This window comes from Taudactylus pleione, unplaced genomic scaffold (genome assembly GCF_031769625.1).
Source record: "Taudactylus pleione unplaced genomic scaffold, aTauple2 ptg000917l, whole genome shotgun sequence".
Classification (NCBI taxonomy): Eukaryota; Metazoa; Chordata; class Amphibia; order Anura; family Myobatrachidae; genus Taudactylus; species Taudactylus pleione.
In genome coordinates, this window is record NW_028285318.1 from 1,092,476 (window position 1) to 1,119,210 (window position 26,735).

A 26,735-nucleotide genomic window follows, 5' to 3' on the forward strand; every position below is an offset into this window, starting at 1 on the left:
TCCCCCTGCGGGGTGCCTAACCCTAACCTCCCCCCCCAGGGGTGCCTAACATTACCCTCCCCCCGGTGGTGCCTAACCCCAGCCTCCCCCTAGGGTGTGCCTAACCCTAACCTCCTCCTGGGTGTGCCTACACCTAACCCCCCCTCCACATAGCCTAACCCTATCCCTCCGCGGGGGAGTGGAGGGGGGGGTGTCTAACCGTAATCTCCCCCTGGGGCCCCTAAAACTTACCCTCCCCCCCGCAGCTAACAGCTTACAGGGCCCCGCTTACCTTCGTTCAGAATGCCAGCTATCGGGATTTCGTCGTCGGGCTAAAGATAGGCGTCAGGATTTTGACATCTATCTTTAGTCCCGGGTCGGGATTCTGACTGCATCCAGGGCGCCGGTAAATTAACTACATCCCGCAGATATAGGCCCTCATTCAGAGCCGTACGCTCTGAGCAGAGCGCACGCTCTGAATGAGGGCCGGCCTCCATGAAAATGGAGCGTCCTTCTGGACGCTCGTATAGCTGTGGGTCACCACCCACAGGCTATACGAGCGTGCATTTTGATGGCCGCGATGGTCGAGACCATCGCGACCATCGAAATTGCGAGCCGGAGCCTGCGGTTGAGGTTTTCAACCGCAAGCTCCGGAGTGATTTTGGCTCTATCAGAGCCAAAATCACTCCCACTGACATCACTAGTGATGTCAGTGGGCCGGCTTTTGACGGGAGGCGTTCCCGTGGGAACGCCCCCGTCAGGGAGGCACGCCCCCGGCACGCCTACCAAAGGGGGCGTGCTGTCAATCAACATTGACAGCACGCCCCCTTTGATCGGACACAACGAGCGAAGGACTTTCCTTCGCTCGTCGCGTCTGGCACATGCGCACGACGGAGCTCCCTCCGTCGTGCGCATGCTCAGTCCAGAACATCGACCCACTTGCGAGCGGACAGCCGCTCGCGAGTGGGTCTGAATCAGGCCCATAGTCAGAAACATCAAATATACAGCAGGAAGTAATAGTTTGTAGTACTGTTTTGTCAAGCCACTTAATTCCCATATAATATTTATTTTATGACCATGTGAGTCAGTGTATGCCTTTGTTCTCACTCTTGACTTTTTGTTATGCTATTATGTTCACTCTCATAACATGTTTACCTAAATACTTCACTGTTTTATGTAGATCACTCTATCTACTGTACCTATGAGTCACACAGCAGCAGCATTCTCACACCCATGAATAGACACACTAATGTTCAGGAATTAGGGTAGTATTTTGTTGTGTGATCTGTCCTGTCCTCCATCTATCTTATGTACTGTGTCAAAGACACGATGGATGCCCCATAATATGTACAGTAGCAGCGATGACCAGCAATATGTCAGCTGTATTATAAGTGCCCAGTAATATTGCAGCTATGGTGGTATACATAAATAATGTGCCACCACAGTAGTAGTATCCAGTAATGTGCCACCATAGTATTAATAGTACTTAGTAATGTGCCATCATATTAGTGTTTGTACTCAGTAATGTGTCATAATAGTAGTAGTAGTGCCCAGTAATGTCATCACAGTAATAGTAGTATCAACTAGTGTGCTATCACAGAAGTAGTGTCCAGTAATATGCTACCATAGTAGAAGTAGTCATGTGTCACCACAGTAGCAGTCCTAAGTAATATGCCACCATAGTAGTAGTAGTGTACGAAAAATGTGCAACCACAGTAGTAGTAGTTCTAATGGTGCATACAGACGGGACGATAGTCAACGATATAGTTGAACGATCTCCCGGGTGTGCTGGATGATCGATATCGATCATCCAGCACACCATCAACGACGGCCAACGACCCGCGATCCCTATAGTAACCTGGTCGATATCGACCAGGTTGGCCTGAATGCACTGTAAATGAACAATATCTTTATCGTCCATACATGCCCACGCATGGCAGGTCATTGGTGGGTTGGAGGCACCGAAAAATGCACCATATGAACTATAATGATATGATCGATATCGTTATAGTTAAGATCGTGCATTTTAATCGTACCATGAGTACGCACCATTAGTAATGTGCCATCATTGTAGCACATTACTAATGGTGCGTACACACGGTACCATGACTGCCATCACAATTGTAATAGTACCCAGTAATGTGTCATCACAATAGTAGTAGAACTTCAGCAATGTGCAACTGCAGTAGTAGTAGCCCAGTAATGTACCATTATAGTGGCAGTGGTTCTCCATAATATGCCATCCCAGTAGTAATAATGCACAGTAATGTGCCATCACAGCAGTAATAGTACCCAGTAATATGCCATCACAGTAGTGAGGGTGTGAGCAGAAATGCAGGCGCCGGCGGCTATCGCACCCTGATGGACCAACAATTGAATTCCTCCGTCAGGCGTCTTAAAAAAAAAACGCCGGCAAAACATTTGAATCGCCCCCACTGACTTTCCTATAAATACCCTCTACGGCAATGAATATATTATAAGATCATCGTAATGGCACTCTCTCTTACCACCAGGTATATTGTCTGCACAAAGGTACATTATATTGTATTAATTTCTTTACATACAGTTAGGATCATAAATATTCGGACATTGACATAATTTTTATATTTTGGCCTCTATTCACCACCACAATGGCTTTGAAATGAAACAAACAAGATGTGCTTTAACTGCAGACTTTCAGATTTAATTTGAGGGCAATTACATCCAAATCAGGTGAACGGTGTAGGAATTACAACGGTTTCTATATGTGCCTCCCACTTTTTAAGGGGCCAAAAGTAATGGGACAAACTAAACAATCCTAAATCTAACTTTCACTTTTTAATACTTTGTTGCAAATCCTTTGCAGGCAATAACAGCCTGGAGTCTGGAACGCATAGACATCACCAGACGCTGGGTTTCATCCCTGGTGATGCTCTGCCAGGCCTCTACTGCAAATGTCTTCAGTTCCTGCTTGTTCTTGGGGCATTTTCCCTTAAGTTTTGTCTTCATCAAGTGAAATGCATGCTCAATCGGATTCAGGTCAGGGGATTGACTTGGCCATTGCATAACATTCCACTTTTTAGCCTTAAAAACTCTTTGGTTGCTTTTGCAGTATGCTCCGGGTCATTGTCCATCTGCACTGTGAAGCACCGTCCAATGAGTTCTGAAGCATTTGACTGAATATGAGCATATAATATTGCCCAAAACACTTCAGAATTCATTCTGCTGCTTTTGTCAGCAGTCACATCATCAATAAATACAAGGGAACCAGTTCCATTGGCAGCCATACATGCCCACGCCATGACACTACCACCACCATGCTTCACTGAAGAGGTGATATGTTTTGGATAATGAGCAGTTCCTTTCCTTCTCCATACTCTTCTCATCACTCTGGTTGATCTTTGTCTCATCTGACCATAGGATGTTGTTCCAGAACTATAATGGCTTTTTTAGATGTTGTTTGTCAAACTCTAATCTGGTCTTCCTTTTTTTGTGGCTCACCAATGGTTTACATCTTGTGGTGAACCCTCTATATTCACTCTTGTGAAGTCTTCTCTTGATTGTTGACTTTGACACATATACACCTACCTCCTGGAGAGTGTTATTGATTTGGCCAACTGTTGTGAAGGGGTTTTTCTTCACCAGGGAAATAATTCTGTAATCCACCACAGTTGTTTTCCGTGGTGTTGCTGAGCTCTCCGATGCATTCTCTCTTTTTAAGAATGTTCCAAACAGTTGATCTGGCCACACCTAATGTTTTTGCTATCTCTCTGATGGGTTTGTTTTGATTTTTCAGCCTAATGATGGCTTGCTTCAGTGATAGTGACAGCTCTTTGGATCTCATATTGAGAGTCGACAGCAACTGATTCCAAATGCAAATGTCACACCTAGAATCAACTCCAGACCTTTTACCTGCTTAATTGATAATGAAATAACGAGGGAATAGCCCACACCTGTCCATGAAATAGCTTTTGAGTTGATAGTCCCATTACTTTTGGCCCCTTAAAAAGTGGGAGGCAATATAGGAACCTTTAGAATTCCTACACCGTTCACCTGATTTGGATGTAATTACCCTCAAATTAAATCTGAAAGTCTGCAGTTAAAGCACATCTTGTTTGTTTCATTTCAAAGCCATTGTGGTGGTGAATAGAGGCCAAAATATGAAAATTCTGTCAATGTCCCAATATTTATGCACCTGACTGTATTTCCTGATTAAGAAGATCACACTCAATATAATGCCAATTTGTCTCATGTTTTAAGCTTGCAGTATAAAAGGGGTCATTTCCTTACAAAATTTGTTTAGCATGTATATAGGTCACTGGATTGCATTTGAAGCAACTTTTATTTGATGTCATTACCTGACTCATCTGCTTGCTACATTATTAATGCATTTTTGCTGACATGCTTTGTGTTACTACACTACAAATTGGCAGGTTATAATGACTTGATGGAATATGTCAAGTGTGCAGACAGTATCTCTCACTATGGCAAACATGATGCTGAACTGGATTGTGCTAATAAAACATTTAAAAGTATTCTAATTAATTAAGGGAGTCATACATTGTGGCAGAATGGTTTTATCATCCTTACATGCGAATGTAATTTAAGTGATAGTCATTAAATTGACCATTGGCAAAGTTACAATGATGCTATAGTAGCATTGCAGACACCAATGTCTACATTCTGAGGTGTCTATTCATCATCAGGGGCTGGATGAGATTACCAACACTATGAACCAGGGGGCAGGGCCATGATGATGCGATTCAGCGTGAATCGTGTCATCGCTCCTCCTGCTGTGGGGGTTTGTGAGAGCTCTGCAGGCGGGTCTGGGGTAGGCTGCCGGCTGGGCGAAATATGATAGGTGTATCAGGACATATCTGTCGCTGGGACTTAGAAAATAGTGAAATAACCCATAGCAACCGATGAGATACCTGGCCTGTCTAACTTGCACTATCCAGATGAAAGCTATTTGCTTATTGACTGATTGATTGATTGCTTTCAATCAGTGTCTAGTGCAGACTTTGAAATGATAGTCAACTACATTTACTCCCTATAGTAATTTGAATTCTCATCTTTTGATTTTACTGTATGGATTTCTTAATTACAAATATGGAGTGATTGTTTAAAAGTCAGCTGGGCTATTCCTGACAAATCTTGTCACAGATGGCAGAGATAGGGCTCACAGCTCACCTCGTGACTCTCCATTCCTCCTTCTGCATTCTGGTCACTGGCTGCTTTAAATTAATAAATACCAGAAGGGGCAGGGTGACATGTAATCACTTTGATGCGGTGAAAGGAGCAGTCGCAGAAAGTATTCCCCCTCACTTACCCTTATGCTGGGTGCACACTATGCAATATGCAGTTCGTTCAGCCTACAAATTACACATCGCGTAGTGCATCTATCCATGTGTACAGACGATATGTCTGTGAACGACGTCATTCATAAACATATCTCGTCAGCCCTGCAGGACAGCTGATACAGATATCTTGAAGATATACAGTATATCGGTGCAACTGACTGTGTGTACGAGAGACCTGCCAACTATATACACTTACTGCAGGGTCCGCTGACACTAACATCTCAATTGGGTAGGCAAATTTTAATGTCTGCCCAGTTGTGATGTCAGCCCAGACATATCCAGCGGTAGACTGGTAAGTGTGTATTGGCTTACCAATTGACCGCTAGGTCAGCAGATCCGTGGGTCGGCAAACAAGTTAGCCAGGTGTGTACCCAGCATTACTCGACTCAACGTGACAGCCACTGTGCTTGGTCCAGCAGTGAGCAAACAGTGAACAGTGCGAGCAGGGCAGAATAGTACATGTGGTAACCAGTAACGTCATTATACTGTTTCCGGTATATCAATAATTAAAGTAGTGAATTTGTGCTTTTATGTTGCTGCTTGCAAAGTTATGCAGAAAGTGTAAGAGACTCCTCCAAAGTCATGTCCTCCAGCTTGACAGAGCCTCAACCATTACAAAGTGTGTACCCAGCATAAGCGTAAGCGAGGGAGAATACTTCCTGTGACTGCTCCTTTCACCGTATCAAAGTGATTATATATCACCCTCCCCCTATGGAATATATTAGTTTACAGCGGCCTGGTGTTTGCACAATAATTTTTTGCTTTTTGTTCCCAGCGTACAGCAGATGATGTCATGACTTCGCTCTGATGAATGGCAGAAGTACCACGAAGAGAAGCAGATGGTAAGTGTGACCTGGAGAGTCGTAGGGAGGGTGGCTTAGGAGTCGTGGTGAGTGGTGGTGGAGAGATACCAAGACATGGAAGCAGATGGTGCTGATGGCACAGAGCTTTGGAGACAGAGGGGGATGTGCTGGAGAGTCAGAGGGGGGTGGGACAGAGAGACAGAGGATGGGATGAGACTGAAAGATGCGGGGGGTTTGAGGCTGATAGACACATGTGGGGCGAAGCTGAGAGACAGCGGGGGGATGAGGCTGAGAGAAATGGGGCAATGTGGCTGAGAGACACGGGGGATGACGCTGAGAGCCTCAGACCGGTCTGTGCCTAGCAGGGAGAATGGGGGGGGGGGCCAAAAACATGAGTGTGCCGGAACAAGATTTCTGGTGCTGCACCATGGTGGTGGCAGGCTTCTATTTGGAGCAAATTTAGAACTCAAAGAAAGGAGATTGGGGTGGGGGTGGGGGGTTTGAGGCTATTATTTAACAACTTACAGATGTGGGGTGGGGATTAAAGCATATTTAAGAAGTGAATAGCATGCAGCATATGACATAGGAGGGAACATACAGATGTAGTGGGGTACATACAGACATAGGGGGGACACATGCAGACATAGGGGCACATACAGATATAATGGGGCACATTCAGGCATAGGGAGCACATAAGAGATATAGGGGCACATCAGTGACGTGCTGCAAGGTCAATAGCTGAGGAGGCAAACATGGAGATGGGTCTGAGTGATGGGAGCCTGTCTCACCCCCTACTCACTGTAACTCTCCCATCTCTACAGTAAGCTTCAGTGTTCATTGATTCTCCTACCTGCATCGCTGTGTCTTCTCTTGCTGCTGAGCTCCGATCACTAAACACTACAGTGCACATCCTGGTCACATGACACATCCAAAGTGTCCATCAGTGCTCAAGGAACCCCCCCCCCTATAGTCTGAGACATGCCTCTATTAGCTCTCTTTTTGTGCAGCTTACTGACCGTGGTGTGGCCCCTGTTCTGCAAGCAGTGTCTGACTATACAGAAGTGAGGCTGAGCTGTTGCTGCCTCATCTCTCATCTCCCTGTAGTCTCAGGGAGCTCCACAAAGCTGGCGAATATTAACTGTAAAAATGATTACAATAAACAAAAAAAGATGTTTAGAAGTTATTCTTTGTATTATTCTAATAATTTCTAGTTTAAATCTCAGAAGTATGACAGGGGAGGCTCTGCCTTCCCTGTCTACACGTCCCTGGGGCACAAACATACATAGAGAAAAGCCTCAGAGAAATACAGCCAGCAGCAGGAAGAATGAATAGCGACATGTGCCATTGAGAAGTAGGAGAATTTATTTTAATAAATAAAAATATCTCTTTTTTTTTTTACAGAATTTGGAAAGGGTGTTTCTGTTAGTGAGGTACTGTATTGTGTCCGGGAGTGATGGAGAGTAAGAGGAATTATAGGAGGAAAGGCATAGTGTCACAGATGGGTGGTGGGTGAGGGGTATCTCCATGCATGGGGCCTGCAGAGACTATTTTTCCATCTTCGCTCCTTTTCCCGTCAAAAGCTGGCTATGCCACGGATATAACTACCGCTTAAAAAGAGAATATATTGATACAGCAACATATTACATTAGTCTTCCTAAATCCAGTAGATGAGCACACTCTTACCTTGCCTGGATTTTGATGTTTAAATTGAGACAGCTCCTGCAGAAATGTGCTGTAACTCGACCAGGACTCTGCAATGCACTGACTGAGTCTCGGCTTGCATTCTGAATCAGAGCTGATCGCCTCCCACCTAAGCAAAAGAAACAAATGTTAAAAATTGTAAACCGTCACATGTAACAACAGTAATATCAAAGCAGGGATCTATCTATCTATCTATCTATCTATCTATCTATCTATCTATCACAAAATGTGAAGTTCTAAGTGAAGTGTGCTAAAATTCAATGGAATTACCAAATCTGAAGTTTAAAGTATGTACAGTTGTATATACAGTATTGGAGTAGATTATTACTATTCTGTAAGAATGCTAACTATTGTTTTTATAGTCATTTAACTTTGCACTTTTCAAGCTGACCTGAAAGGTGATTCTAAGGCTGGGCACACACCTAAAGATTTTCTGTCCAACCATCAAACTAGTTGATTGGCTGGAATGAAAATCTGGTAAGGTATGAAAGCAATTGACAATCAGCAATTTGCTCCCAAATGACGGAAAATGGACAAAAACTGTTGTTTGAACAAATTGTTTAGATCAAACATTTAACAAACTTGTTTGAACGACCATTTTCATCTGTTTTCTGGCATTTGCTGATCATCATTTACTCCCGTACGTTAACAGATTTTCATTCCAACCAATAAACTAGTTGGATGGTTGGACAGAAAATCTTTAGGTGTGTACCCAGCTTAAATCATACAAGAGGCAAAGCTGAAGGATCGCATAGGTATTAGTACTCATCAATAAATTTTCTCTGAACATTTCTATATTGAGCCGAATACAGGAAAAAGTATTATACTAACACACATATTCCTTTACCCTTATACAGTATACAGTGTATAATGCTAATATATATATATATATATATATAAATATCTATATAAACAGTGAGTTTGAATGTCACTGCTTCTTATCAGTGAGATTATCACTTCATTAGAATTGTGCGGGTGCAGATTTCTGAAATGAGAACATCTGAATTTAGTGGGTCCAAGTAGAACTGGGTCAAGGATCAGATCACTTTTGTGATCCCGTTCGAACAGAGAACTGTACTTTTTTTTAATGTGGACCCAGAACTTTTTAGTGACTTCTTCTATCCATTATTTACAAGGGGGACCATATCATATCATCCCATATACAGTATAACCCTTTTGGAAACACAAACTGCAGCATTTAAGGCATAGCTGTAACATGAACAATTTCAAGAAGAGGACACTGATAATTTCATGCAATATAGAAGCATCAATGCAACAAAACTTCAAGGAGAAAAATTAGCCACGCTTGTAGTACAGGTGATAGATACAAACATTGTTCTCAAACTAATACAATTTTTAAGCATGAAGCGTCAATGATTTATTTCATGGTAAATCAGAGTAATAAGAACTAAAAAACAAATGTTTCACATATAACTTAAATATAACAGTGTTCAGTGTTATGTGCATTTGTAAAGTACCTATAAATGCACTGTATGAAAACAATAAGAATTTTTCTGTGCTTGTACTTACCAGGACAAAGCTAAATATATTAACGCCTAATATATCCTGGCTTCTTTCTGGTAGCCTAAATCTATTAAGGTGTCGATTTCAAACCAGTCTCTTAAACAGTGAGATGAGAGCACATGACTAACTGCAGTTCAGTGATGTCTGAAGCATAGACACAAGTGTAGGGCAGGGGCGTATCTAGGGGTCTGAGAGCCCCTGGCAAGCTAAGGGACAGCGCCCCCCCCCCCTCTCTCTTGCATTTTCCCCTACCACACAGTAGGGGGGGGGGGGGTGTTCAATAACTATATATATATATATATATATATATAATATATAGACATACACACAACATGCTTACAAACACACACAGCATACATACACACATACCATACACGCATAACATGCTTGCAAACACACACACACAGCATACATACACACTAGACATACTTCCAAGCATACATACACACTTAACATACAGACATGACATGCTTACAAACACACACAGCATACATACACACATAACATACACACATATAATACAGACATGACATACTTACAAACACATACACAGCATACATACGCACATGACATACTTACAAGCATACATATACACATAACATATACACAACATGCTTACAAACACACACAGCATACATACGCACATGACATACTTACAAGCATACATATACACATAACATATACACAACATACTTACAAACACACACAGCATACATGCACACACACATAACATACACACAACATACTTACAAACACACACACACACAGCATACATACACACACATAACATACACACTACATACTAACAAACACACACACAGCATACATACACACACATAACATACACACTACATACTTACAAACACACACAAGAGACTGACCTGTTAACACAAACACCCCCCTCCCCACCCAACCAACACTAACAAGAGACTGTCACTGACCTGTTAATAACACACACACACCACCACCCCCTACCCTGCCAACACTAATGGTGCGTACACACTGGGCGATTAAAGTGGACGACTGAACGATAACGATATCGTTATCGTTCAGTCGTCCACTTTATCGTCCATTTTTAACACAAAAAAGATGAACGATGACGACGACGCGCGTTCCCGCGGGTCGTTCGTCATCCTCGTTCATCGGGCTGACATGCAGGCCAACCTGACGACCTCGTCAGGTTGCTGCATGTCAGGGAATGGGTGAGAGAGCCCGGCGCTGAACGATATCGCTAATGATATCGTTCAGCGGCTGTGCTCAATGTCATGAACGACATTGAGCACAGCCTGCCGGGGACACACTAAACGATATCGCTCAGGGAGCATATCGTCTAGTGTGTATGCACCTTAACAAGAAGAGACTGACCTGTGACCTCTCTGTGCTGTGCCGCGCCGAACAGCTCCTCGATCCCTTGCACTGGGAGATGAGTCACTGCACCATGCGGGAGCCGAGGGAGGCAGGGCAGAGCTCACAGCAGGGTTGTGGACAGATCCCCTTTCGTAGATGTACCTACTGAAGGGGATCTATATACACAACCCTCAGAGCAGCAAGTGAGGACAGCCGGGTGCGCCGCTGATATACACCGCAGCGGGCACCCGGCAAACAAAACTTGCAGCAGCGGCCGGGTCAGCATTCTGTGCCCAGTGTGGCTGTGGCCACCCGCACCCTACCTACCTATCCTCTCCAGCGGGTGCCCAGCACACCATAACCTATCTGTCCACAGCACTGCAGAGCGCATCTATTGCTATGGTGGCACTGCCAGGTGGCGCCCCCTGGCGGCCGGCGCCCCTGGCAAGTGCCATCCTGGCCAAAGTATAGATATGCCCCTGGTGTAGGGATCCTGACATTGGTTGCAAGTTTAAATGTAAATGTTCAAAATATTAACACATATATCTTATATTTCTTTTGTGCTAGATATATTCTGATTTGTATTAGTGAGGACTAGTACTGAAAACAACTGTTTTGCTTAGTGTGAACTATAAGTTTGTGTTATGTTTTCTGCAGACCTCACTGGAGACAGGGGAGTAATTGATAGGCATTATTGGCGTGAATATTTGTTTTGTATCTATGTATTTTTTCCATACTGTACCTAAAAGTGCCGTATTCATGCAGTTTTAGGTACAGTATCTCATTTTCATTTTCTAGCACATGAAACTGTTTGCGATTGGCTGAGAGGGTATTGATCCTCGTAGTCATTTGAGGACAATGCCACTGCAGTTCCCAGAAAGCAACTACCATCACATAGTAGGGATATTTTATTCCCTCTGGAATTAGGGTAGGGGCCCTTTGAAAACATTGCTATGGTGCCCACAAAGTTATGGCTACACTGCTGCTTGTAGGAGTAGCCACAGAGAGACAAACTATCACTTTGAAGGAGCTACAGAGCACAGTGGCTGAGACTGGAGAGGAGGAGCACCAATCAACCAACTCAGGAGCTTTGCATACTTGTATTGGAGGGTGGTTAGAGAGAAGCCATTACTGAAGAAAACCCACATCAAAGCAGGTTTGTAGTTTGCTAGAAAACATTAAAGTAACCCACCTAAAATGTGGGATAAGGTTTTGCGAAAACGGTTATTGCAGCAAAAGGTGATTTTACCAAGAACTAGCCTGCAGGGGGTGAATACTTAGGGAAGCAGTATTTTTTCAGTTGTTATACAAAAAAAAATAAAAAAAATATGAGTTTGATCATTTACTTTTTAGATGCTTCTGGTACACAATAAAAAACTGCCTAAAACAATTTGTGTAAGTGTAATTTGTAATACAGACAAATCTGCTGACCTTTTAAGGGGCCAGAATACTTTTGCAAGCCACTGTACATGCCAGTCATAAGTTGATAACAAGAGTATCTTTCCTTTGGGGTATCTATAGATATGTACTCATACACTCTCAGCGTGCCAGGTGCTGGATGACTTGGTTGCGGCAAGCATGTTTCTCACTTAAAGTGTGCGTCTTATTCGCTTAAATAAAACTGGGAGTGACAAATCTACTTTGCTAGACTACACTAATCAATCCGCTGTACGATATTGGTATATTTGTGAGCGACTGAAGGCCCAATTCAGAGATGGACACCAATGTGATCATAACTGCGTTTTCGCACGGAACGCAGCAGCGAAAATATGCTAATAGTTCCAAAGCTTACCCGAGTATAGGGATGCCCACTGCTGCCTTCTCATTTGCATACGATGTTGCATACTAGCTTAAATATCAGTAATATTGCACATCGAGCAGCCATGCAGCCCTTGCGGGAGGTCTGACCTGTCTCAAATACATTGGCTCTCCTGACCTGCAGAGAGCTTTTATGTATGTACAGTATGTGATCGCAATGGCTAATTTATGCACGCCCATGTAATGGGGTTTAAATGGTAAGACACGCCTGCATTTTTCTAACCACTGCCCCCTTCTGTTACCTCCTCCAAATGCTGACTACCTGTCATTCACTTTGCGAATGGGTTCTCTGTGCGTGTGGAATCACAAGACAATCGCGTGTGCAGTGCGAATTTGACGTATGCGGAATAGCAAGAAAATTACTTCTTCTATGTAAAAATCGCCATTGCGATTCTGATTCTCTGAATCAGGCCCTCATTCTGAATTTGTATATGAAGTGCTGCAATGAGAGCCACAACTTTTCCTTATGCCAAGTTCCGTTGTGCTTTATCTGTGACTGCGTACGTGTTTAAAACTAAGGGGAAGATGTATTAAACCTTAAGGCACACATCCACTAGACGATTAAATTGAGCGACGGAAAGATATAGTTATCGTTCAATAATCATTCGCAAATCGTTTGAAAATCGTTAAGAAAAATGTCTAAAACGACCAGCGATGCGCGCTCCCGCTGGTCGTTTAGACATCTATCATCGGACAAATATGTTGTACAACCTGAAGATAACGTCAGGTTGAGCATGTTTGCAGATGATTGATTGTGCCTACACTAAACGACTGCTCATGCACATCACAGACTGACAAATGACTGCACGATTACAATGTCGTAATCATGCAGACGTTTGCCTGTCTTCTAGTGGATGTGTGCCTTTAGAGAGAGATAAAATGGAGAGAGATAAAGTACCAACAAATTAGCATTTTTCAAACACAACCTGAAAAATTACAGGAGCTGATTGGTTGGTACTTTATCTCTCTCCAAGGTTTAAAACATATTCACCTAATTCCTTTGCAGTTGAAGGGCCTGATTCAGCTTTGGAAATAGAGTAAAGCCGCATACCCACTAGACAATAAATTGGACGATATTAACGATATAGTTCATCGCGTTCAATATCGTCCAGTGTGTATGCATGATATCGTTAACGATGCGCTCCTACGGATCGTTAACGATGTCTTTCATAGCCCATACTTGCAGGGCAACCTGACGATATCGTCAGGGTCTGCAAGTTCGGGGATGAGGGAGGGTGCCGTCACTAGACAATATTGTTAACGATATCGTTCAGTGTGTATGCTCAGTGTCGTTAACGACATTGAGCCTGGCAGTGTAGGGAAAACACTTAACGATATCGCTCATGGAGCATATCGTTAAGTGTGTATGAGCCTTAAAAAAGAGCAAGTAACTGTGCATCTTGGTAAAACCATGCTGCACTGCAGGTGGGGGAGATTTAAAATGTGCAGAGAGATTTAGATTTGGGAGGGCTATGTCCCAACTTGCATCTAACCTAGAGTGTAAAAATAAAGCTGTCCAGCACATGCAGGGGCATATTTAGAGAGGTGGGGGCCTGTGTCATACTTGCCTACTTTTGAAAAAGCATTTCAGGGAGATTGTGAAAGCAACACCTATGAGCGCACGTTAAAGTGGGCGTGTATTGCTACATCTGAGAGGCGTGTCATAAACTTGACTTACATCCAAATGTAAATGAGCTCCAAAGCAGTTAGTAAGATCTACATGTAACCATAGGGATCATCGTGCCTTATAACCTATGTAGAGTAATAATAATAATGATCCCATTTAAATGTATAGATCTGTTTTTTTATATATATATAACCACTATATAATAGGGATAAAGTGCAATCAGGGAGTTTACTAGACTCTTCAGGGAGTCAGGGAGATTGCTACTATTTCAGGGAGTCTCCCTGACAATCAGGGAGAGTTGGAAAGTATGGCCTGTGTTCACTCACCGTCCGGGGACCCCTCCTCTCTCTCCGGCAGCCGTGGCACACTGACAGGTACAGTAGACTCCGGGCACTAGTCTGTGCCTGGAGTCTACTGCGCAAGCGCAGGACACCGGGAAAATGGCACAGCAGCCATTTTCCAGGCATTCTGTGTAGCGTCTCTCCACCCGACGTGGGACTTCGGAGAGGTAAGTATTAGAAAATATGGGTGCAGTGTGTGCGTTGTGGGCCCCCCTGCACCCAGGGGCCCATGTACACCGCACACCTTGCACCCATTGTAGATACGCCCCATGCTACATGCAACAGCAGCCAGTATTTACCCCACACACAAATAACAATGTATGTATTTGCACCACTTGCATCGCAACATGGTTTGTCCAGGTAAAGATAGTCAGGATGGTACACCATACTTGCCTACTTTTGAAAATGACTTTGAGGGAGATTGTAGATGGCTGCAGAATGCGACGTGCCGTTGTGGGGGCGTGGTCTGCTCCACCCAAAGGGCGTGTCTAACTCCACCTATGGGCGTATATATTCCTATAAGCTGACGCCCTAGCTCCCCCACTGACATTAATACATCTCTACCCTGCCATATTGACATTAATAGATTCCCCCCCAGACGCACACATTCATTTATATGAATAGATTCACACACACACACACACACACACACACACACACACACACACACACACACACACACACACACACACACACACACACACACCCTATGAATAGATTCATACACAGGGGCCCATTTATCAAAGTGCATTTGAGGTAAATTCCCCGAAAACACCTGTTTTCGGGGGTTTACCTCAAATACTTAGTATCCCCCGAATGTATGAAGGAGGGACCGCAGCAGGTATCGGAGATACCTGCTGCGATCCCTCCATTGCCGCCGGCAGCCGCCTCCCCCATAGGTTTCTATGGGGGATGCGATGCTGCCAAATGTATCAATATCAGGAATGCGAAGCATTCCCGATATTGGCCCCAGCAGCTAACGCTATCTAAAGATAGCGTTAGCCGCTGTTTCCTATGGGCACTTACCGCATAGATCTGCCAGATCCCTCCGCCGGCAATCGGCGCCGCTCATGTGCAGTCCGCGGGACTGCGCATGCGCAGAAGCCCCGACTGCCCTCCGGAGACATCGCAGGGACGGGCTCTTTTCGGAGCCCGTCTCCCTGCATGTCCCGGATAATACATCCGGCAGATAGGATCGCATTTTGCAATGCGATCAGGGGCGGTACTGCATGCCCTGATCGCATTGCAAAATGCGATCATTAATAAATGGGCCCCACAGTCACACACAGACAGTCTCAGCACATCCCATGAATAGATTCACACACACACAGTCTCTCACACACAGACACCCAGTCAGTCACACACATCATATGAAGATTTCACCTCCCCACACACACACACACACACACACACATCACTACACACACACACACACACATCACATTACTACACACACACACATACATCACATTAGTACACACACACACATCACATTACTACACACATACATCACATCACTACACACACATCACATTACTACACACACACACACATCACTACACACACATACATCACATTACTACACACACATCACATTACTACACATACAACACATTACTACACACACATCACATTACTACACATACAACACATTACTACACACACATACATCACTACACACACATCACATTACTACACATTCATCACATTACTACACATACATCACATTACTGCACACACATCAATCACATTACTACACATACATCACATTACTACACACACATACATCACATTACTACACACACACACATCACATTACTACACATACATCACTACACACACACATCACTACACATCACATTACTACACACATACACCACATTACTACACACATACATCACATTACTACACACACATACATCACATTACTACACATACATCACATTACTACACACACACATACATCACATTACTACACATCACATTACTACAAACATACATCACATTACTACACACACATACATCACATTACTACACATACATCACATTACTACACCCACACATACTGTACATCACATTACTACACATACAATTACACAGTAATAGATCTCCCTCCCTCCCCCACGGCACTGACATGAGTTATACATGTGGCAGGGGCTGCAGTGACCTCTAACACTCACAGTCTCAGGCAGCTCCTCTGTCTCTGTCTTCAGTGTCCTCCGGCGTCGGCTCCTCCCCCCTCTGTCATCACAGGCTGGCCAGGGAATGCTGGGAGCATCAGTCTGTGAGCAGGGGAAGGCGTGCCCAGGAGACCTCACAGCAGCCACACTCCTGCCTCCCTGCACCCGGTGAGTGCGCCCCTGCGTCTTAAGCTCGGGCCCCGCCCCCTTTACCTCCGGACTCGCGCATGCGCAGTCCGGATTTTTAGACAGTGCAGAGGGAATGCGGGGGATTCAACTTACTTTACGGGGTTGCGGGAGCTCCCACCTTTATTCGGGAGACTCCCGCGAAAATCGGGAGGGTAGGCAACTCTGTGCTACACCTATCGGAGAGTTTCAGTCACGCCAGGCTTTTCGCACTATATGGCGTATAGACGCTAGGTGCATGAGGACACACCTGTATGCTCTCAATTTTAGATTGCATATATATTACTATACCTGCCACTCAATATGCAAGTATAAAAAGAAATTGGAATTACCAATTTTTACGTGTATGCAAAAGCTGCAACTTTATAACCAAAAGTAATGAGGTAAATTACTATGGGCCTGATTCTGACCCGCTTGCAAGCGCTTAGCGCCTGCAAGCGGGTCGATGTGAGGGCAGTGCGCACGACTACGCGTGCGCGCAACCCGGCGGGAGCGAGAAATGACTTGCGACGGCGCTCGCATCCAAAAGGGGTGGCTGTCGATGTTGATCGACAGCTCGTCCCGTTTGGTAGGCGGGTCGGGGGGGGGGGGTTGCTGGCCAAACAGAGGCGTTCCAGAAGGAACGCCTGCAGTTTCGGGGCGGTCCTACTGACATCACGAGTGATGTCAGTAGTGAGCTTCCGGCTCTATTAGAGCCAGAAGCTCACTGGGGCTTGCGGCAGACGAGACCATACCACAAGGGTCTCGTCGCAAGGCCGATGGTCGCGACCATCGCCTGGCCGCTCGCAAAAGCTGTGGGTGGCCTATGTACATAATAAACAACAATTTTAAAACTCTTAATATGTAATGGTTATTGCTTTATAAAACACAAAAGCATTTAATAAAACTGAAATGTATACTGGTAAATTAACAAAACTCTCTAAGCAATTAGTGATGACATGTCATCTTCTCTAATAAGGGCATCCAATAAATGAGAACATCTGCTGGTGCTTTGTGAGTTTGGCAGGTACACCACATTGCTATAGAGTATTAGAAAGCTTATGCATCTCTAGAAAAAGAAAGGCTGAAATGTCAAGAGTCAGATGTGTGCTCAAATTGGCCACAAGCATTTACAGAATTAGATTGTGAGATATCACAGATACTAAGCAGCCATTCATCATTACTTAAGTTAGTTTTCTTTACATAGTTACCTTGCAAATTGTCATTTATTAGTAACAGGAGAGGGGGGCCTATTCATCATCGATAAATGGCCTGGTAACCACGCGGAAACTCTAGTTTCCGCATATTTAGTTACCTGGCCATTCATCATCAGTGTCTGATAGAACCCCCTGATATTCAGCAAACTCTGAAAACTGAAAGTTTTTGGAGTTTGCTCACGAGAACAAGCGACATCTTCAGACAGTGCTTGTTCTCGTAGCCCCGCTCCTGCCTATGGGAAGGAGTTCCAGGAATGTGTAGAGGGATCTACCTTCTCACAGACTCCCCGGTGGCTGTGCGTTACCCGAGGTCATTCATGTGTAGCCGGGACGACAGGGAGGAAGTAAGTAACGCAGCTACATCTGTAGCTGTGATACTAACCGAGGGAACAGCTGCTTTGCAGAGCAGCTGTCCCCTCACCTGAAGCAATGATGAATTGCTCCGGTATAATCTATGAGTTGTGCTGTGAGTTGGATACTTAAGTACACCTTGCAGCGAGTTCAATACTTAAGTACACCTTGCAGTGAGTTCAATACTGAATCAAGCAGCGAGTTCAATACTGAAGCATTTTTTTCGGAACTTGTGAATATTGCTGTATGCCACTCTGAGATGGCATACAGCCCATGATAAGTCTTCTCAAGCTACAGCAGAGGGATCTTTTCAGATCCCTCAACACTGTGGCTTTCATGCCAGCGGCTCCACCTCCAGTATGTCCCTCTTCCCTACTCCACTTCTCTCCCGGCTCCAATGCACATGCTGCTCCTGCCTGCATGACAAGTGTGCACGACGGGGATATCTTGTCGCGGTTTAACCGTCTGCAAGGCTACACTGGGACTTGTAATTGCTGCTTCCATCAAGCTCGCCATTTTATATAAAAAAAATGTCATAACAAAAACACATATTCAGATGTGCCCCCTTATACTGTACTTTCCTATGTACGAAGAATGGTATGGTACTCAGTGCTCTCTCTGATCCCTCTGGTCATACTGTACTGCTGTCTTTTGTCTAATGGCACACTGCACATGCAGTGTTTCAGCTAAATATACGACCAGAAAGGGGACAGTGCAGCAGAAGTTGAAAAGTTTCACAATTCTGAAAAAGCTGACTCCGCAGAAATAGCAGCTTTACAGAAGTGATACTTTAGTTAGTGAGGCATGATGAATGCCTCTGAAATCTTTTTGAACTCACAGCGAGTTCAATACATAATTATCACTACGGTAATTATATTTTTATCATCATGAAAAGGCCCCTAAGAGCCTGACGCTGACTTTGATTGCAAATGCGCCCAAGATCGCAGGCGTAGAATGTGCTCACCTAAAAAAAAAAAATTTGCGTACATATACAAAATGTAGTTAGCGGCCACCAGTTTCAATGTCGACGCTGGAATCACGACAAGGGACTTAAGATAGGCGTTGAAATACTGACGCCTATCTTAAGCCCGACGTCTGAATTCAGGAGGACTCGTGCCGAACGAAGGTAAGCCGGGACGCCCTTAGTGTTAGCCACAGGGGTGGGAAGGTTAGGTTTAGGTAAGTTAGTGGGGTTAGCATTAGGTTTTGGGGGGGGAGGTTAGGGTTAGGCACCCCTAGAGGGGAGGGTTAGGGTCAGGCACCACTGGGGGGGGGTTGGGTTAAGCACTAAGGGGAGAGGGTTGAGTTTAGGCACGAAGGGGGGAAACTTAGGTTTAGGCACTAACAGGGAGTGTTAGGGTTAGGCTACAAGAAGGGAGGTTAAGGGGGAGGAGGGTAAGTATATTTACCCAACCCCTGTGGGGATACCAACCATTGGGATGCCGCTGTCGGTATTGTGGCAGGAGGCATCCCGACAGCTGGCATTACATACCCATTCCTGTATGCCCACGTTTTAAAATATTTTTATTGCTAGTGTAATACTCATTCGCTATTAGTTGTGAATAAAATAAGCAAAACCTATGAAATACAGCAGGTACAACTCTTCTTGCTAAAATACACAAACAAAATTCATAATACACGCATGAGCAATGCTATAAAGCACCTATCAGCTTCAGCTGTGAATCCACAATTAGCCAATCAGAAGAGGTTAGCTGGTGCTGGCAACAGTCATCTTTATCATCAGCGTGTATTTGCATCAGCCCTCAGGCCCCAGCAATTGATACTATCAGGTGCACGTGGGTCTCCGTGCAGCTTTATTTCACAATTAAGTGATCACGCCTTTACCGGACTTTTACTGTACTTGGCCTATGCTAAACAACCCCTTCCCTCCCATAACCTACCACTCCTGCTGCAGGTTTTTGTGTGGTCAGGTTTTTTGCTTGCGTAGAGCAAATTTACATTTTTAACACAACATAGCTCAAATGTTGGGCTTTTATCGTTTATAGTTATATGAAATTTCTATAGGATTTCTTTTACATCTTGTTTGTTGAGATATTAATGTAAAAATGTAAGAAAAATATTTTTTTTTAAAAATACTCCAAATCAAACTTGAATATAATACATGTGGTTCATGCTGGCAATGGCAGATGGATTGGAATGACTGCAGCAATTTTATCTTCTTCTGATCTTGGCATTGCACCAAGCTACTGAAACTGATCTAGTTTAGAGCACAAACACAGATACACACACAGTACCTAAGCAGCCAGGCGACTACTGCCAGACACAGCTGTCTTCATCCATCACAGTGTCATCTCATCTTATGATATCCTGTTCTGTACAGATGACTAATTACCTTATGCTCTCGTGTAGTAAATGTGTGGTGAGGCAACCCCATGGTCTGGCCCATGTTAGTGACCAGCCTCCAGCCCCACCTCACAAAGGGCGCATAGTCTCAGGTTGCAGATTTCCAAATGAGTAACTTCGGACTACTGGAACAATCTAATCATGTGAGTAAATAGTAAATACCACTAAGGGACTATTTTGGTTTAGAAGTCACAGGACCATGATAAGCAATATATAAGAACTAGGAAACAAGGAAAGCAAATGCTAGGATATGAATCATGCATTTCACCTGTCAGTCATGTAAATCTAGGACTGGATGCTCTTGTGCGGAGACCAGGAGCGAGATGGCGACATACCTTGATCCCCCATTTGGCAGACATGCTGACCCCACACTTTATGTATGTATAAACTTGTTTAAGTCAATATAAATGTTTCTATGAAAATGTAATACAAAATAACATTTTCGAATATATACTATTATTATTATTATTATTATTTTAACCTGCTCTATTGTTTATGTGCCTTTGATCAGATGTACTAATTTTAATGAACAAATTACAGTTTGCAACAGTTCAAATGGCCAACTACAAATATTTATATAAACATAGCAAACACTCAGTAAGGTCCTCCTATTCATTAAACACTGCCATAATATTTTGTGTGGTGAGGTAATCCCATGGTCTGGCCCAGGTTAGTGACCAACCTCCAGCCCCACCTCTTAAAGGGCACATAGTCTAAGGTTGCAGATTTCCAAATGAGCAACTTCAGACTAATGGAACATCTAATCATTTGAGTAAATAGTAAATACCACTAAGGGACTATTTTGGTTTAGCACTCACAAGACCATGATAATATATAAGAACTAGGAAACAAGGAAAGCAAAATGCTAGGATATGAATCATGCATTTCACCTGTCAGTCATGTAACTCTAGGACTGGATGCTCTTATGCGGAGACCATGAGCGAGGTGGCGACATACCTTGCTCCCCCATTTGTCAGACATGCTGACCCCACACTTTATGTATGTATAAACTTGTTGAAGTCAATATACATTTTTCTATGAAAATGTAATACAAAATAACAACATATTTTCCAATACACACTATTGATATTATTATTATTTTAACCTGCTCTATTGTTTATGTGCCTTTGATGAGATGTACTAATATTAATGACCAAATGCCAGTCCCGGCATTTTCACCCTGATGGCAGCCCTGCTAGACATGGTCTTCAGTGTTGGTCTGCAGAGTGATTTCAGGGGGTGAATCAGCTGCAGACGCAGTGACAGATTCCCGATTATCAGGAATTTGCGCATGTGCCTGACCCATACTGCGCATGTACAGTACAGGTCTCCGATCCCTACAGCAGACTTTCCTAAAATGGAGGTGTGTCGCCGCCATTGGGTGTGAGTGGAAAGGCCATGATCTGTCGGCTGATGGAGATTTCCTGGCCTCTTTTACTCATCTGCGGCGGCCAGCTTGCGTGACCCCATGGTGAGCTTCAAATTCTAACCAAACTGAATCTGCCCAAAAATCTCAATTATGTAAGTATGTCATCTATATCTTACCCCAGTCTGTGCTTCACGTCCAAGTCCCTTTTATACTTTAACATATATTTGAAAACATGTTCTCAAGGACAATATGCCTTCTGTCTAATTAGATTTTGAAAAAAAATAAAAATTGTTTGTCTATATAGACAAAACAAACAAACAAACATAGGGCCTGATTCAGAGCCGCTCGTAAGCGGCCTCTCGTTCGCTCCGAGCGATGTTTGCCCAACTGCGCATGCATACGGATCGTTATACGCATGTGTGAACCAGTCAGTGCGGTCGAAATTCATGTGCTCGCAAAATAGCGAATGCCTGATAAATTGAGTGACATAAAGAGGCGTATGTGGGTGGTAACAGGGGAAGGTGCTTGAAAACGGGGAGTGGAGATCAGAACGCAGGCGTGCTTAAAGGTCAAAACGGGCGTTTTATGGGTGTGCATAATTAATACAGCAGCATCATTGACCACGTCACTGGGTTATTTTATAGCCAGAACTACTCGCAAAATTGTGGTAGCAAAAACCAACCACAAGAATAGCGAGCAGTTCATACGCTGGTCGATGTACTCGATTAATCTAATAAATAGCGGACATGACGTAGGATGCGAGCGGCCAGGGAGGGTTTTTTTCCCAAAAAAACGACCACAAGTTTTGTTCGCTCGTTCAGACATAGAGGTGTGAACAGACCGCAAAGAGCGAATGGTTCATTTGAATAGCCACCCCTTTTTTCTGAACGAGCGAGCGCAAATAGCGTCCGGCTCTGAATCAGGCCAAAAATTACAGTCAGGTGCATAAATATTGGGACATTGACAGAATTTTCATAATTTGGCCTCTATTCACCACCGCAATGGCTTTGAAATGAAACAAACAAGATGTGCTTTAACTGCAGACTTTCAGATTTAATTTGAGGGTAATTACAACCAAATCAGGTGAATGGTGTAGGAATTACAACGGTTTCTATATATTTATGCACCTGACTGTACATATTACACAGCACTTTATAGATAATATTTAGTTATTGACATCAGTCCCTGCCCCAATGGAGCTTACAGTCTATATTCACAATCACATGGACATACAACATACTACAGTAAATATCTTCACAGCAGCCAATTAACCTAACAGTATGTTTTTGGAGTGATGGAGAAAACCAGATCATCTAGTGGAACTGTCCCCACAATGACATCAGTTTGAACACCTTGGGCCAAATGTAATAGGGTGAGAGTTTAGAAAAGTGAGAGTTTCTGACACTTTTTAAACTTTGCCAATTTAATAGAGTCCAAAAACAAAGTAACAGAGTGAACTTGCATGTTTTTTTAGACTTAAAAAACTGTCACAATTTTAAATCTCATTCAGATGTTTTCCTATTTTGAAGATAAAACTCAACCAATGTGAGAGATTACTGCTAAACTCTCACATTTTCTAAACTCCCACCCTATTACATTTGGCCCTTTATGTTTATAAGGTGTTCAAAGGGATGCCGTCATTGGGACAGTTTGAGATGTTAATTACTTCAATAAACATACCTTTGATCTTTAAAGTGAGTGCTGATTATTTTTTAGATAGATATTGTCGCAAGATCAGGTTAAGAAGTGCATTTTCCTGGGGTCAACAACCGCACTCTGCATGCAACAGCCAATGAGTATCCCCAATCCAGGGCCATGGTACAAATAACCACAGCTAGTTTTAGTTGGGTAGCAAAATAAACAAAGTCATAAAAATAAATCCTGGCCTGTCCAGCTCTAACTAAAAAAAAAAGTGTCCCTCTCTAACACAAAACAATATTTAAATATATTTAAATATGCTCAGAGAAACTAACACGCCTTTTATCAGCCTCTCACAGGTGATTTGGCAATCAAGGCTGCTCCTTACCTGGATAATTACCACACAGAAGTTAAGAACCTGGGACATATATATCTCCCATCAACAACTTCCCCAGTGCTTTTGACTAATTATATACAGTATATATATATTATTTACAATTATTAGCATACAGGTAGCTAGAAATTTCCATGTTGTTTCTTTGGTTGAGGCAACATCAAATTTCAACAAATGAAGGCAGGACCAGTGTCCCCAGCAACTAATCATTTGGATCAGTGGTTCTTCTTGATGATATTTTAAAGTTGTTAGAATTAAAAGCCATCAAGCTTACAATTTTTACGTAATAAACGTACTGAACTGAATTCAGTGGCTCCTTAAATAAGTCTGCCTAACAAAACAGAGGTGGAGGCAGTGTTGGTTTCGGTCGCAAGCAGCCAATATTTACAGTCTGCGCATGTGTCACAGTCATGGTGTGCATGTGCTGCAATGGTTTTGCAATGGTGGTTGTAGTGTGGATTAGGACGCAGAGTGATTGACAGACAGTAACCATTTGGGGGAGGTAACGGAGGAGTGGCAACTAAAATGCAGGTGTGTCATGACGCTTTGGAGGTGTGTAGCAGCCAGCGACTTTTAATTTGTACACCATGGATAAGGCTCCGGAGTCTTACATTCTGTGCGACCATAGAGTTTCTCAGGAGTCCGATGGTGCAACCAATGTGCGGCAGATGATGCGTCTTTAGACGCAAGCAACAGACTTGAGAAGCCGGTAGTGGTCGACTCAACTCAATACAAATACCAGCACCTGCAACAGTTGCATATTTTCTCACAATCGTACAGAATCGCAGCCATGAAGGGATTTGCATCCACCTCTGAATCAGGCCCAATTTTACAGTAAACTAGTTAAAATAAACTATGTTTCATGGAGATAACAGGTATAAGCAGAACCCAAGGAAGCTTCTGGACACTGACCAATTCTCCCAAGACTATATCACTGTCATTAGTGCTATATATGCATTAAAAATCAGTCTTTAATAATATTATAAAACAAGAAGGACCTAAAAACTATTGTGATCAATGGACCTTGAACATGATATGTACATGGTTATTGGTAATCACTTATTCATCCAATTTCACATTAAGCAATTTCTTATGGTTATATTTATCATATGGTGAAAACTTAAAAGTCTTCTTAAAAAGCATTGTGGCTAATGCTATACAAGGAAAATTAATGAAATGATGCTTTATTCTGCGATTCTGGTTGCTTTTCATTTTTTTTTGAGTTTTCATTTCCACTGCAAATGCATTACCCCATGAGCTGGGTCACACATGCACATACCACTTCAGACTGGACCGGTGAATGGATGTTAACCATTACTGCTCCAGGCCAGTATCGCTTAGCTGCAGAAACAATATTGTATGATAAACTGCAGAAATTAATAATTTGTATAGTTTTTATCGCTGTGATAAAAAAAAATTGCATTATCACTGCATAATAATAAAACAAATAGGACTTGAAAAGATGCGGGTTGGATTTAGGGCAGGGCTGTCTGCCAGCCACACTCGGGAAGTCACTGAGATCTTGTTCCTAGTAAGCTCCTTAGCAGGTCAAAGTCAGGGGTTGGTGTGTGGAATGAACAGTTAGGGTGATTCAGCAGAGGACGGCATTGCAAAGCCACACACAAGCAGCTTTGTAATTCTGTCCTTGCTAAAATGTAAATGCAACAGGAGGTGTCTGATACCTCCTGCTGCATCTGCTATCCCAGCACTACGACCGATGTTGGACGGCGTCGGCCAGCTGAGTAAGCCTCAACTTATACTGGCTGGCAGGCGTGCGAGGCCAGGATTCTGGCACCATGAACACACATCCTGGCCTTACCACTCATGTGTTTTGGGATTCGGCACGCATGATGTCTTGACGTCACGCCGCACCGCTGGGACAGGTCGGAGGAGCCGCGGAGAGTGAGGAGCGACGTCTGCCGGCTGGGGAAGAAGCAGAGAAGAAGCCAGAGAGAAGTACTCGGAAATAAGGTAAGTGGGGAAAAAAACTGTACACAGCAGGAAGGGCAAACGGCAGAACACTGGATTTCATAACCAGGGGAGGGGGGTGGGGGGTGAAGTGGGGTAAAAAAAGCTGGGCAGACGGGGAAGAGCACTGGATTTCATAACCCCCTGGGTGAGGGGGGGGGGGGTCGGGGGGAGTGAATTGGGGAAAATAAAGCTAGGCAGATGGAGCAGAGCACTGAAATTAATAACATTAGCTGGGAGGGGGGGGCAGGCCCTGCCTATTTTGTCAGTCACGGGACCCACAATTTCTGATGGCAGCCCTGGAGAAGAGGCACATAATATAAGCATAGAAGGTGAAGGGCATCATAATATAAAAGGTGAAAAGGGATATAAAAAGCACAGGTGGGGAAGAGGAGGATAACACAAGGGGTGAAGAAGAAGAGAGCATAATATAAGCGGTGGATGGGTAGAGAGCATAATATAAGCGGCAGATGGGAAGAGAGCATTGGACATTGGCAGTAAACATGACCACTGATTTGCAGTAGACTCACCTCCTACTGCAGCATGTCTCCATTTGGGGGCCCCTTCAAAATGTTGGTATGGGGGCAGTGGCGTAAGTTCACCCAGACGC

At 43.7% G+C, this 26,735-nt stretch overlaps 1 protein-coding gene across 1 annotated transcript in view; it reads right to left on the reverse strand.

The window, feature by feature from the left end:
• RETREG1 (reticulophagy regulator 1) overlaps positions 1-26,735 on the reverse strand; it is a 53,622-nt gene that overhangs the window by 21,787 nt on the left and 5,100 nt on the right. The window contains exon 2 of the mRNA XM_088459631.1: positions 7,805-7,931. Coding sequence (XP_088315757.1) covers positions 7,805-7,931 — 127 coding nt within the window. The remainder of the gene's footprint in view (positions 1-7,804; positions 7,932-26,735) is intronic.